General features: G+C 46.7%; 1 protein-coding gene across 8 annotated transcripts in view; it reads right to left on the bottom strand.

The window, feature by feature from the left end:
- The window catches only part of ASAP2 (ArfGAP with SH3 domain, ankyrin repeat and PH domain 2), a 147,546-nt gene that overhangs the window by 88,717 nt on the left and 43,513 nt on the right, over nt 1-15,316 (bottom strand). For all 8 annotated transcript variants that reach the window (XM_033125013.1, XM_033125016.1, XM_033125014.1 and 5 more), the window contains exon 2: nt 5,235-5,307. In XM_033125013.1, coding sequence (XP_032980904.1) covers nt 5,235-5,307 — 73 coding nt within the window. The remainder of the gene's footprint in view (nt 1-5,234; nt 5,308-15,316) is intronic.

Below are 15,316 nucleotides of genomic sequence, written 5' to 3' on the forward strand. Positions count from 1 at the left end.
TAAAGAAGGGATATCCCACTCTCAGGAAGAATAGGTCCCTCACGTCTTTAAGACGGAGTCATTCTATAGAAGTGAAAATTAAAGTCCCTTGTTGCTTTCTTCTTGATAAAGATGAATGTTTCTACCCACTGATATGTCAAACACAGCTGGAAAATGTTAGCTTCAACTTCCCAGCAGGGAGAAAAAAACACCTTTGGGCTGAGACAGAGCTCAGGAAATTTTAGGCTAATAGAGGTTTTAGAATAAATGTGAACTTCTTTTTTAAGAGGTCAGAGAAAAGTCTATGATGAGTGGGAAAATTACTGTAGAAACAGTTTCTCAACAAATCACCATAGTAACTACTTTTGCAAAATTCTATACAAGTAATTCTAGAAAATACCTCTAGCTGAGTTGTCATCTTTTTGAAAACTGGGAGCCAACATAATATACTTGCTATTGTGTAAGAAAACTTGTTTTGTGTGTATGGGGGCCATGCTGACGCCCTTTTGGCCCAGTCCAATGTTTGAAGTCAGAGGGTGTGTGGGTGTGTGTGGGTGTGGGTGTGTGTGTGAGCGTATGTCTGTGCGTCTAAGGTAGTATTCTCAAAGACCAGCAGCTTCAGCATCACCTGAGAACTTAGTTGACTGGCAAATACTCAGGCTCCATCCTGCACCTACTGAACCAGAAACTGAGGTTGGGGCCCAGCAATCTGTGTTTTAATGAGACCTCCAGGACATTCGGGGTACTCAGAAATTTCAGAAGCACCACTCTAAAGCAAGGGTTGGCAAACTCTTCTGTGAAAACTCAGAGAGTACACATTAAAGGTTTTGCAGGCCAAGAGGCAATATTGGGGTTACTGTGTGGTAAGATGGTATAAACCGTTCTTAGGCTATAAAAACACAGCTGGCTGCTCTCAGGCACCACAAATCCCCTTTCTATATAAATCCTCACGTCACAGAACAGACAGGCTGCCATCCCACACACTGCTCACATCTAAAATTGTAAGTTCATCTCTCCTACACTAAGTGGACAGTTAAGGACTTACAGCAGAAACATAACAACATACATGGGAATGATCAGAACTTTGGGGACCTTCCCTTGAAACTAAGTGCCCTCAGGGCCAGAATGAGTGTGGTCCTAACACTCCTAACTGTGGTTGCCGGCAGCTTCAGCCCTTATTGAAGGTGCCTCACTGATTTCTGATGTCTACTTCTAAAAAAATGTAATCTATTCTTAGACTCCTCTACTAAATATATTCAAAAAGAAATGTGCTGCTTAGCCATTCCAGAGAGGAGTTCCAAAAATGCTGTGAACGACGTCAGCAACATGGCAGGAAACGGGGTAGGGTCTCCTCAGGTGACTTTTTTGAAATCGACACTTGTTCTGAAATAAACACTCAAGATCAGCATTCTGGCCTTAAAAAAAAAAAAAAAAAAAAGAAAATCCAGACTCACGGCCTTATAATAACTCCAAGTTGGGTGTGACAGAATAGGCGGGTAAAAGATGACAAAAGTAGGAGGTCACCTGCAAGGTGGGGTTGTCAGCCTGCTGTGTGTGTGGTACCTCAGAAAGGACACAGGCTGGGCACCTGGAGTGCTGTGTGAAAATTCCAGAACAAATTTCTCAACTTCCTTAAGCCTCGGTTTTCCTCCAATAAAGAGGCAAAGGCCATTTCAAGTGAATAGAAGAGCATGTGTAAAGGAGGAAGGAACAAAACGGGGCATGAAGGCGGAAAGTGCAACTAATTTCAAAGAAGGGTACAAAGAGCTGGGAGGGAACTCTGGACAGGTCGCCTGGGTCCAGGCGATTCAAGGAGCTGGGACTGCACCTGCTTTTCTGCAGCATTTACTAACCTGAGGTTTATGTGGGCTGAGGAAGAGAGGCGGTGGCAATTTCAGAGGCAAATAAATTTGGTAAAGATCACAAGGTGTGATCAAACAAAACAGTGAACGTTTAAATTTAAAAAATGCATTACAGTAAAAAACGCGTTGCCATTAATCCCCTCTCAAAATACTCCCCCTCACATCGAACACACTTATCCCATCGTTCTTGCCACTTTCTGAAGCAGTTCTGGAAGTCCTCTTTTCTGAGTGTCTTTAGTTGTGCTGTTGTGGTTTTGTCGATGTCCTGAATCATTTTGACTTTAGGGAAGAGCCAGAAGTCACATGGTGCCAGATTCGGTGAATAAGGTGGGTGAGAACACCCCGTAATGTTTTTGACAAAAATTGTTGTACCAGAAGCAATGTGTGACATGGAGCCTTCCTTTGTGATCACAAAATATGGTGAATGCTACTGCCGAGTGCCATCCAGCGGAAAGGCAAGGATCTTTAATATGGGAAGTGGTGCATCGAACCTTAGTAACAGTGTGTGACAAGTTTCAACTTGTTTGGTGTAGTCAGTCGGGTGTGAGCTACGGTTGAGAGAAGGTGTGTTTTCAAATGTGCTGTAAATCATCCTCCATCATGACAATGCTCCATGTTGTGTTCAAGAAACTTGAAGCCTCCCTAATTCCCTCTTCCTATGTGCCACTTTAGCAAATTTTAGTTTTTAATTCAACAATTCCATGTATTTTTTTTATTTCCAATTATTTTATTGGTTCTATTTCACTAGTACTATTTCCTGTTTCTGTAATTTAATAACCTCCCTTTCCCTTTAAAGATATTAATCATATGTTCTTATTTTAAAGTCCTGTTTTGATTGCCTTATTAATTCAGTTTCCTCAAGTGTAAGCTCTTCCGTTTCTTGATTTGGGGGCTTTTCGAATGTTAGCCTATTCTTAATGTAACCTTTGATTAAGTGGAAGGTTTTCATTGTGATGAAATCTATCATTTTCTTCTTCTATGCTTATTGCTTTCAGTGTCCTACCTAAGAAAGCTTTGCCTACCCCAGGTTATAAAGATATTCTCTTATGTGTTCTTCAAGAAGTTTCACAGTTTTAGCTTTTACATTTCAATCTACGATTCATTTCAAATTCATTTTTGTGTAGGGTATGAGACAGCGTCGTAGTTCATTTGTTCCCCTATGGATATTTGGTTTTCCCAGTACCATTTGTTGAAAACACTCTGTTTTTGCCATCGGTTTGCCTTGGCAACTTTGCTGAAAATAAAGCATTTAAATGTGGGTCTATTCCTAGATGCTCTATTTTGTTCCACTGATCTATCTGTTGACCCTTACAGCAGTACCAGTGAGTCTTGATTACTGTTGTTTTATAAGACTTGAAGTCAGATCGTTTTTCACCAACTTTTTTTTTTTTTGGTCAAGATTGCTTTGGATACTCTAGATCCTGTGAATTTACATATAAATTTTAGAATCAGTTGGTCAATTTCCTCTGCTGCAAGTCTGATTAGGATTGGTGATTGCTGAGCTCAATTTGGGGAGAAGTGACACTTTGACAATATTGAGTCTTCCAACTTGCCTACATTGTAGCTCTCTCCATTTACTTAGGTTGTCTTTAATTTCTGTCAGCAGTGTTTTGTAGTTTTCAGTGTAGAGTTTTTGAATATTTTTTGTTAAATCTCTTCCTAAATACAGTTGGCAATTCCTGATTATAATATCTTTGTAGCTGACATTTCCTACTAGACTCTTTAGGATCTTGGCTTACAAAGCCCTCCCTGGGGCATAGGCAAATGCAGCTACTGGAGGTTGTGCTCACAATATTTTAACTGGAGTGGGGGAGGGGTTAGGTGGGACCCATACTTCCAGAATGTTCCACATCCCTCCTGACATCACGACCACCAAGTAAGGCATTCCATGTCCTTCTGCTCCAAATGCTACTTTCATTACAGAGAGACACCACGAGGGTGAAGGGGACGATGTTTGCAGCAGCCTGACTGCTTTTGTGGGAGTAGACCCTGGGCCCCCTTCCTTCTCCCAGGCCACCACCCTCAGGCATCCGTCCTCAGCAGTGGTTTGCTCTCCCATCAGCAAGTCTTTTTCTCTGCAATCCATCAGCCCAGTTCCAATCTCTTTGGGATTTCTCACAACTTCTAAAACCGAGGGTCCTTATGACTTTGATTAAATTTAGTTCTGAATCCTAGCTCTAGAATTCATCCTTCTTGCTCTCTCTGTCTCACCCCCCACCCCCAAGTCCTAGCCTTTCCCCTGAATAACCAGCAACCCTGGAGGCAGCAGAACACAGTAGCCTGGACCTGACTAATGGTCACACAGTGAGACCTCTGGCTGGCTAAAGGTAACATCTTACCTAAGTTATGTTTCAGCTCAGAGCCCTAAGGTGGAATGACCCCCTGGCTACTGTCCCATGAGACCAGACAAAGGGATGCCTGAAGAGACCTCAGAACCGTCCTTAAGACCTGAAGAGATGACTGATTACCCTTACCTCACCTCCGACCAATCAGCTCCCAGCACGACCCTGAACCCTTAACGCATTGTGTCGTGTGACTTTGCCCCATAGAATCTGTAACCTACAGGCCATCGGGGAGTTCGGGCTTGTGAGCATTACCTTCCTGTTCTCCTGGGTGATGCCATTCATAATAAAATAGCCAGTCTTTTTCCACTGCAATTCTCGGTGTTTAGTGTTTGGCTCTGTTAGCGCCAGGTGGACAAACGCTTTCTGCTCAATAATACTTCTTTCTAGTCCCCCAAGGCTGCCATTCTTGTCTCTGAGGGAAACTATATAGTCACTTAATTACTTAAAAAATGTATTTCCTATCACTTGTAAGGTTTTGTGCAGGGGGCAGACTTGCTACATATATGTAGCCTGCAATCTTTAAGTCAAAGGTTACAGCGTTTTTTTGTGTGTTTTTTTAAAAACATATTTATATAAGTCTAGATCAAATATTACTTTGAGTAGTTGATTATACTTTTCTATTTATTAATTTTCTTCCCAAATAAGAAAGGCAAAAATTGGGATAAAAGAGAAATGGAAAGGGCATTCTGACATGATTAACACACAGACCAATTAACAGAGGCTGGACCGAGGCCGGTGTCCTTGTCAGCCAGTTTGGCAAAGCCGGTTCACACAGAGCATCGTGGGAAACTCAGCTACACTTCAGAGAACAGGAAGAACAATGTGGGGTGGGGGGAGGGGGGTGGAGGAAGAAACCCCACACCAGAATTAGACAATTAGCAAAACAAAACATATTTCTAAAATTTAAACAAGCCAGCTCACCTCTTTCATTTGCAGGCCCAGAAAAGGTTGAGTTGATCACTCACTAATGGTGAGTGACATTACGGTTATTGGGACTGCAAATGCGATGTGTCCCACAAGGAAACCCCGGGAAACAAGGCATACTCACCCAGCCCAGAGATGTTTATCGCTTTCACGGATTTCTTCATTTTGTAAAGAACCATCCGGTCCACGTCCAAAGCCTAGAATATAGAGAGTGTACTAATTAAAACATGTGTTCAGCTGACATCACGGCTACCGGAGAGCAGCCACGCGCCAGCCGCTCTGGAGGCCCCTCCAGGCTGGTGCTGTGGGACAGAGCCTCGGTGTGTGTGAAGACTGAGCCGTCACTGCCAGCGGCTGCCTCCCTCCTCATGCCTCACCCACGCGAAGCCTGTGAGCTGCCTCTGTCCACACCACCCGCTGGCCCTCAGCCTTCTGCAGTGAAACCAGTTACTTGGACCAACTCTGCTCCCAGCACGTCTCAGTTCTCTCTCTGAACCCGCAGGGCTCCAGGAAGTGTGCCTGCCAGGGACTGACCACTGCATCTGTGCCCCTTCCCCTGACAGAGGGAAAGGACAACGGGCAGGCCGAGGAGAGATGGGGTGTGGGCAGGCAGAGTGCCCCGTCACGCCCCACCCCCACCCCCACCCCCAGACAGCCACTTTCCAGCCCCAGGCCCTCCCGGCCAGAGGCAGCATGGGCCAGTGGGAGGCAAACCCACTCTGGATTTGGAAAGACCCAAACATGAACTTGTTTGTTTGTTTTGGAACGCGTGTTCCTAATCCTTGCCAAGTCTCAGATTTCTCTTCCAGAAAGCGGGAGTAACAATAAATACTTTGCAAGGTTGAATGATTAAATAGACACACTTATGTATTTAATAGTCAACAAATATTTAGAGACCAACCACTACACAGTAGCAGGATGTGGCACATAAGTCCTAGCACATAGTAAGTGCTCAAACACTATTTGTTCAATGACTTACCAAATCTGGAGGCTTAGTCACAGCTCTCCTTTCACAGCACACAGAGGGGTAAAATTTTCTTTTAACCCAATTAAACCCCACAAAAGATCAGTGGGTGTCACTTTTAGTTATTGTGACGAGAGGGAGACAGCATTTATAAATTGGGAGTGACACCAACCCCTGGGTTACTGCAGAGACTAAACGAAAAACGACAGGGGAAGCCCCTGGCCCACGTGCGGTATACAGGAGACATTCGCTAACAGTGTTATTACTCAGCGTGAGTTTTGAGCCTAAACAACTGCAACGGCCTACCCTCTGAAACCGAGCACGCCATCTCAGAGAAAATAGTTTGGACTCCCAGCCTTCACGAAGCACCTCTCAAATCCATATTCAACAGCAGCCTTGTAAGTCCTCGTCCTAGTGCAACAATGACAATTTTATTGGATGCTAAAAACATGCATGACTGCTGCTGACAAGTTTAAATAGAAAAATGGTCACAAGGCACCAGACATTTGACAGAGTGGTTACAATACAAAGAGAAGTTATAATTTTTAAAAAGCCTTATTTTTTGACATATTGTAGAGAAGGGTAGGTAAGGATGGAGAAAAGAGAGTCAAAACTTCTTGTAGAGAATTTCCTTTTATTTTCTTACAACGTCATCTCTAATCCATTCCTGACCTTCCCTTGAGATATAAAAAGGCATTTGGAAACAGCAAATAACCCATGAAAATCACCACTGAACTCTTCTTTCTCACAAAGTCTCATCAGCTTTTACTCCCCAGTCTGCCACCTAGCAGACAATACCCTGCAGTGCACATACCGATTTCCAGGGTTTTGCCAGTGCCACCAAGACAGGATTTGCTCAGGGCTGTGTCAGAAACACTAGTTCCTGAAACTACACTCATGTGTGGCCATGAGTATAGCTCTCACGTGCAAACACACAGCTCCAACGCACTCATCAAAGCTCTGGAAGGTCTCAATCCCCAGGTGAAGGGCCACCATTGAAAAACACATTTGATCTAATTAACATCTAATCTAGCACTTAGAAATTTGGTCCGGCCCAATCTTGGGAATTGCTGGAACACAGCATCTGACCCGCATTCCAATATCTTCCACAGGTAGCAGCAGATACCACCAGCGGTTAGACTACATGGAAACGTTACACGTCAGCCAATACTCTACAGCCAATACTCTCGTGAGCCCTCTCTGTGTACTAGGAGGTGTGAAGGGAGAAAACACTACGCACCAAGGACAGAAACATACAGCAGAAGTTCAGGGGGCTGCTTCCAGCCCAGGTCACTGGGAAGGCTTCCTGACGTCTTCAGAAGGGCGTCTCCATCTGGAGCACAGATTGAAAACCGTTTTATGATCTGGCCCGTTACCTGTACAGCCTCCTCTCTTGACATCTTCCCCACTTTCACCCGTACCCTAAGCTTCCATTACAATGATCTACCACCTTCTCTTCATCTCCAAGCACCACCTCCCCGACACACACACCCCAGAATACTCTCCCTAATACTCTCCCTGGCTCTCTCTCTTAACCCACTCACTTCTACTCCGACTTTGCCAGTTGGTTTAGAGACATCTCCTTCTGGAAGCCTTATCGGAGGGGTTAGGTACTCATTCTACCTTTTCCAGTAGCACCTGTGCTTACCAATAGTTCATCTGGTAAGATCTACTGAGCACCTACTACCATGTTTCCCCGAAAATAAGACCTAGCCGGACAATCAGCTCTAATGTGTCTTTTGGAGCAAGTTAATATAAGACCCCATCTTATTTTATTATAATGTAAGACCGGGTATGTAATACACTATAATACTGGGTCTTATATTAATTTTTGCTACAAAAGACGCATTAGAGTTGATTGTCCAGCTAGGTTTTATTTTCGGGGAAACAGGGTACATGCCAAGTACTAAGCTGGGCACTAGAGACAAAATGGTGAGCAAAGCAGGGCAACGTCCATCCCTTCATAGGGTGTACACTCTCGCGTGATGAGCCCCTAAATAAACACAAAGCCCGAAGGCCAGGACTCACCACGTACCCTGACCAGCTTTTCCGCTCTCCGCTCTGCCATGAGCCCTGCACCGCCCAACGTGGCACCTACCGGTCACGTGTCTGTGGAGCACTGAAACGTGGCTGGTGTCACATGTTAAAGCGATGATATTCTGGACATATTAGGTTAAATAAACTACAAATAAAGTTACCTTTCCTGCTTCTTGTTACCTCTTCTCATGCTGTCCTCTAAAGGCAGACCTTGTTCGTCGCTGGGTCCTGAGTGCCCAGCAGGGAGCCTCGCACAGAACAGGACTCAGAACCAGCTCAGTGAATGACCACAAGACTGGAAAGGGAGGCAGGGACTCAATCGGGGCCTGGTGTCCCTGCAGAGGCCCAAGCCTTCTCAGCGGGGGAGGGGAGAGGCCACAGTGGGAAAAGAACAGGTCTGGGCAGGCAGAAAGTGGATTCAGGGAAAGGCTACCCACAGGTGAGGGAGCTGCTGGCACCCACGGCTGGACAGCCATTTGGGGCTCCATGCAGGCAGCAGACAGTCTGGAAAATCAGTGAGTGCCTAGGGAGATTCATTCTGCCTCTCTCTACTGGATTGCAGCACTCCAGTCTCTGGCAGCCCCATAGATGACAGAGCAATCTTCTGTCCACAGGGGTTTGGCTCAGTCGTGCTGAGAAAAATGGGAACGGGAGACAGTCATCCAACTGTACTAGGCCGATCACAGATGAAATATGCTTTGTCACACTGTGGAACTCTGACAAATTCCCTCCCATTATATTGTGGGACACACCCCTCCCTGAGCATTTACTACACAAAAGTCTTGTAAAAATATGCCAGCATGTAGAATCTTCTGTTAAGAAGAGCTTGGAAGTAAAGGTGAGGCCAGCGGTAGAGGTAATTTTTAATTAAAAGTGCAAGAGGGAAAAGCAATTACCTCCCCACTCAAAAACACACTCTCATTATTGTGCATATTTATAGATAATTAAGATTAAACTTGGTCTGAAGTTAGAATGATTAAGACTGAGTGCTAGAAAAACTCTTCTGTCGACTACATCTAAAAACAGCTCTGGAATCTTTTTTTTTTTTTAATTAAAGTTTATTGGGGTGACAATTGTTAGTAAAGTTACATAGATTTCAGGTGTACAATTCTGTATTACATCATCTATAAATCCCACTGTGTGTTTACGACCCAGAGTCAGTTCTCCTTCCATCACCATATATTTGATCCCATTTACCGTCATCTACCACCCCCCCCACCCCCTGGAATCTTAAAACAATGAAAAGTAACAAAACTTGAGAGTCTCAAGTGGTGCCTACCAATCAGGCTGAGATTTCTAACCAGACTAGCGCTTACCCACACCCTCCTTCCCCCAAAAATCTACCCAAGCTTAAGAGAAGGAAAAAAAGGCTGTAGCTTTGGCCAGGATTTGTGTATACGAAGTGTAAACACAGGCCAAAATCTAACAGCCAATCCAGACCTAAGTAGGAACCGCACAACAAACAGCTTACGTCTGGCCAAACCTCATTAATTCTGAGGAGCTAGACTAAAGCTGACCTTCAGTTTATAAAACAAGATTCACAGAGTAAATTTATTACGTAAACAAGGCTGTAGGGATGTCTCAGATATTTCAGGGGGAAATAAACAACTGTTGTCAAACACTCTGGAAGCATCTCTTTCGATCCCCAAACTGTTATATTAACAGCACCGGTTCTTCTGTCTCCTGGCAGCAGCACCCCTCAGTCGTGAGGGGCCCCTCCCAGCCGTGAGGAGGGCTCCCAGGGATGGGGGCGTGTGCAGCGTGGGAAGGACTAGCCACATATAAATATTCAGAGTAAAATTAAAATGTAATAAACTGAAAAATTCAGCTCGCCTTGTCACCTTTCTCAAGATCTTCAGCCACATACCACATATTCACTTGACTGTTTCTACACACGCCACCCCCTCATGCTTTCCCTCTGTTCCTGCAGATCCCTCCGTGTGCCACCCCTCAGGGGACCCTGATATCACCTACGGTCCCCTCCCTCTTCCCTTCGTGAGCGGAGCACAAACGTGACCACGTGACACAGCGGTCTCCCTTCAGAAGGCTGACTCAGTTTTTGTTCCCAGCGCCCTGCAGGGACCCCTACCCTGACATGCGGGCACCCACATCCTGATGCTGGGCTGTGAGGCCCCATCCACAGCCTGTGTGAGAGGAGACGAGCCTGGAGCAGGGGTGGGCAGCGACGGTCCACAGGCCAAATACAGCCCTTGGCTTGTTTTTGTGTGACCACGGGCTAAGGATCTGTACAGATGAACATTTCCAATTGCTGTGATGACGGGGTGATGGGGAATACTAACTCTGAACCCCACTTAAGAGAAATGTTATCCCCCAGAAAGAAGTCCACTCTTCTCATTAGTAGAACTGCATTACCAAGAAATGATACTCCATTATTATTTTTTATTGTATTCTGAATTTCATTAATAAAAAATTTTTGTGGACATTTATTTTCTCTCTTATTGTATAAGTATCTACATAATATCCACAATTTTGCCTCTAGGAGTGAACAGCCTAAAGTATTTACTAACTGGCCCTTCCCAAAGCCTAGACCCCTGGCCCAGAGAATCCACACACGTTTCTCCCACACTGCCAGCCAGCCCCTGCCCCTCTCGGCCTGACCTTGACGCGTTAGCTGGAGGTGGCAGCAAGGTGCCAGTTTGGTCCCAGCATCTTAAGGTCTCAGTTCGAGCCAGGAGGGGTGGGAAGGGGCTGGCTTAATTCTTGGAACCTGAAGCCGCTGCCCTGGAGAGCGAAGTGGACGGCAGGACACTCATCGCCCCCATTCGGGTCACCCCACCTGCGGGTCATGTCCCACTCTCCTGTCCCATCTCATCTCCCTGCGTCCTTTTTACGAAAGGCCAACCTGAGAAGAAAGGACGTTTTTGAAAGACAGTAGACCAAATAACAAAATAAAAGAAGACACAGATCTGTGCTCCAAGGACAGCTTTGCCAGAAGGAATCAAACGGTTAGGTGGCAGCTCTGTCTCATCACACATGTGACTTGATTTCTGAGGTAACACAGAACACTAATGACAGAAGCCTCCTGGGAAGCACAGAAAGCCAGAGCACTAAAGCATCTACCGACTTCTGGGAAGAAAGCGGAGACTAGCAGGTGTCATGAAGAATTAAGATCACAGATAGCCAAACCAAGTCACAGTGGTGTAAAGCGCACGCGCGTACGGTCAGACTGGGCAGGCACGCTTTGGCATTATGTGATGTAACCTGGAGTTACTCCCAGTACACACACATCTGCACCTGAAGACACCTGCAGGATGCTTATGACACTCTTCACAACAGCCCACACTGGACAAACCCCCAACCTGTCAACGGCGAAATGGACGAACTGTCCTACAGCCACACAGTAGAGAGCTACACAGCAATGGAAACAAACTTCACTCACCCAGGACGCCATGAAAGTCACAAAAACAGTAAGAAAAAGAGGCAAGTTGCAAAAGTATATGTGCAATATAATTCCATAATTCTTTTTAAATAGGCAAAATTAGATTATCATGTTTATGTTTAGGGATGTTGCTGAGAAAAATAGGAAAGAGCCCCACATGCGCGACCGAAGAGAATAACCACAGTGTATTCATCTGATTAAATTCTCGACAGCTGTCACCATGACTGATGTGGACTGTGTCGCCCTGCATGAAATTGTTCAGTGGAGAAAGACACAGCATGTACAAACGTGGGGTTACCAGAGGGAGCCTCGGGGCTCATAAAGTTTGGAGAACCAAGTGCCCACCAGCTCTCCCATGAGCCTTGTCACTGGAGACGGCGGCCGTGAACACAGCCTTTTACTAGATCACTGCTTCAGAGAAACAGAAACAGATGACTGTGAATTCCATACAAATGCTTCATATTCTGATTTTTACAGAAGAGAAAAAGGCTTCTGGGAGATCTGGGGAGTTGAAAGGGGAAAGGCAAATTTTGGCAAGGCAGCTGCAACACACCAGCAGCAAAGAAAGGTACTCCCAGTGTCCTGTGCCCAGAGGAGATACAGGAAGAGGACGTGGCCTGGGGTCCCTGACACCTCCAACACCAACACCTCCAACACCAACACCTCCAGCACCACCTCCAACACTACCTCCAACACCCGTGGTGCTCAAGCTCTGCGCCCTTGTACGGACCGACTAAAGAGCTCAGATGCAAGGCAGGAAATGGGCTATCTCAGGAGAACAAACAAAACGGGACATGGTCGCCAAAGGTGCTCACACATCACTGAAGGAAATGGGAGGAGAAAGGGTGAGACCCCTGCCCTGGAGCAGGCACCCACGGAGGCGGGGGAGGCGACAGCAGAGCACAGGCTGGGAAGGCGACCTTCAGTTGCGAGTGAGGTCAGCCTTCCACATCTGTCCCAGTCCCAGAAGACAATGGAATCATAAGTCCAGCCAATTTCCCCAGGAAACAAGGATCAAGCCACATGAACTCCACTTCAGTAACATAAACAGGGGAGAGGAGACTCTAGCTGTTTTCTTTCGGAGCCCCACAGGCTGACAAGGAGTGCTAAGCAGACTCTGCTTGCTGGGCTCTGCCTGGAGACACCACTGTTCACACCCATTCTGTGGGTCTGTCCCCACCTCTCACCCTCTTAGCACACTGGCTCTACCATCCTAACTGGGCTCTCAGGGACTTTTCTGCTGCCAACTGGCTGCCAGACTTAATGTTTTATGTATTCTTTCAAAAAGTACATCTTGTGGGCCGGCCCAGTGGCTCAGGCGATTGGAGCTCCGTGCTCCTAACTCCGAAGGCTGCCGGTTCGATTCCCACGTAGGCCAGTGGACTCTCAACCACAAGGCTGCCAGTTCAACTCCACGAGTCCCGCAAGGGATGGTGGGCTGCACCCCCTGAAACTAAGACTGAACACGGCACCTTGAGCTGAGCTGCCACTGAGCTCCCGGATGGCTCAGTTGATTGGAGCGCGTCCTCTCAACCACAAGGTTGCTGGTTCGACTCCCGCAAGGGATGGTGGGCTGGGCCCCCTGCAACTAGCAACGGCAACTGGACCTGGAGCTGAGCTGCGCCCTCCACAACTAAGACTGAAAGGACAACTTGACTTGGAAACAAAGGCCTGGAAGTACATACTGTTCCCCAATAAAGTCCTGTTCCCCTTCCCCAATAAAGTCTTTAAAAAAAAAAGTACATTTTGTAACCGTGACCAGAGACTTCAGGCAATACACGCATGGATAATGGGGAGAACCACTATTCCATTCAAGTCTGCTAATTAATTCCCTTCTAACACCCGCATCACTAACTTCACTATGTCACCTACAGGAAGACACCAAAAACAGACCAACAGAATGTGATGTGAATTCTGGTCTTTTCGGTGCTGGATACTTTTGGAGAACAAACACGGGTTAAAAATCACCGGTTCCTGAGTCAGACAGATGTGGTCTTCACCAGGCTCCACTACTAGCAGCCTGGCCTTCACCTCACTGGCTTCGGTTTCTTCATCTATAAATCCGGAATGATAACATTGCTTCATAGGAGAAGATCATCAAAGTATGGAGGACCTGGCATACTGTCGGCACTTAATAACTGACAGCCATCACTAGTGCCCTCTGGTTCTCGGAGGGGCTGGATCTGCATTATGCCAAGGAAGGCAGCTGTTCAGAAACACCACACCCCACGTACTGGCCCAATCGACAGGATAAATATTTTCAGGTCTGATAATGGTTATGATAATGAGGGGGGGAGAACTCTCTAAGAAAAAATTACCTTTGTAGCTCATGTCAGCCTTTCATTTCCACTATAAGTTTTTTCCCATCAACATTTAAATTCTTCAAACTTTTCCAGATGTGTTTCTCTGATTCCCCAAACGGGTGACCCGGGCAAAGGCAGGGCCACATGGCAAGTGGCAGGACGTTCTGGGCCAACTTAGCGAAGGGGAGTCACACCCCGCCACACCCAGAGGTAACAGTTGGAATTAAAGGGAGCAGAGTGTGGAACCAGTTCTAAGGTGCAAGGCGAGTGGTGAGGACCTGGTGTCAGCCTGTCCCCTGCTCCCCCACCCTGGGGACTCCTTGGCTTGGGGAACCCCAGTTATAAAAAGGCCTCTAGGCAGGCTTGCCCCTCTCACAGCTGCGGGGGACACACGTCCTGCACACATGTCAGTCCAGCGCCGTCAAAGCTCTATCTACCCCACCTCCCAATCCAGTGGCCAACTATTAAAGTGAAGGTAGGAGGACTGGCTGGTTTCCAAAGCGCTGACTGTTCCCAAGGACCCAACAACTACTGTGGTACTCAGATAAGGTCCCCTGCAGCTGAGAGAAACACCTTTCTCACAATTTACATTCCACAAAGCACTTTAACATCTATTATCTTACGCAATATTTACAGTATCTTGTGAAATCACCATCAGTTTCCCCAGTTTAAAGTCCTAGAAGAAACTAACTGAGTCAGAGAGTTTAAGTGACTTGCCCCAAGGCTATTTATCTGGCTTTCAACTAATGAAAGGCTAGAGGAGCGGCCAGCAAATTGACACAAGCTTCCAAAACGGTGCTCCCAACCCCGCCGGCTAACTGCCTCACCCAGAGTCAGGGGAGCACAGCGCGCTCCCTGGACGTCCGCTGCTGCCCCCTCCAATGTCTGGGGAAAATCAGCCCCGATCCTCCCTTCCTCTGCTTCCTTCAAGCGCTTCACTAACCTTGTCGTCCTGAGCTAAAACCACGTGGAGCTGTTCCTTCCATCCCAGGGATGCTGTCCACTGCTACTCACCCAGAAAGCTGCTCAGGCGTCTCCTCAGCCCACGTGGCTGCCCTGGCGTCCACCAGGAGCGTGGGCGGACCCACCCAGACCACCCTGTGTAACCAGTTCCATGGTTTCAGAATCTTCCCAAGGCCGGGGACAGAAGAGCGCATAAAAGGTGGTGGTGGTGGATTTGCCATCATTTGCATGTGTGCAGGTTACACAATCTATTCCGGGATTTTCAAGGTGAAAAGTAAACGACCACTATCTTTAGTCTGGCTATGTCTTATCGTCCACTTCTCAGTTCCTGTGTCCCATCCCAAAGACCTGGCCCCACTGCCCTGTGACGGGATGGGAAGTAGGCGGAGGGAAACCCAGAATGCAGAGGGGAAGGAAGGAAGCCACCAGGCTGTTGAGGCCCCAAATCTGACTGCCACACACAAAGCCAATCGCTAACGCAGCAGATGGAGTTTTATAAAAAAAGGAGGGTGAAAACGCAAATAAGGCTAATGTGCTAC

Source organism: Rhinolophus ferrumequinum, chromosome 13 (assembly GCF_004115265.2).
Source record: "Rhinolophus ferrumequinum isolate MPI-CBG mRhiFer1 chromosome 13, mRhiFer1_v1.p, whole genome shotgun sequence".
NCBI classification, from domain to species: Eukaryota; Metazoa; Chordata; class Mammalia; order Chiroptera; family Rhinolophidae; genus Rhinolophus; species Rhinolophus ferrumequinum.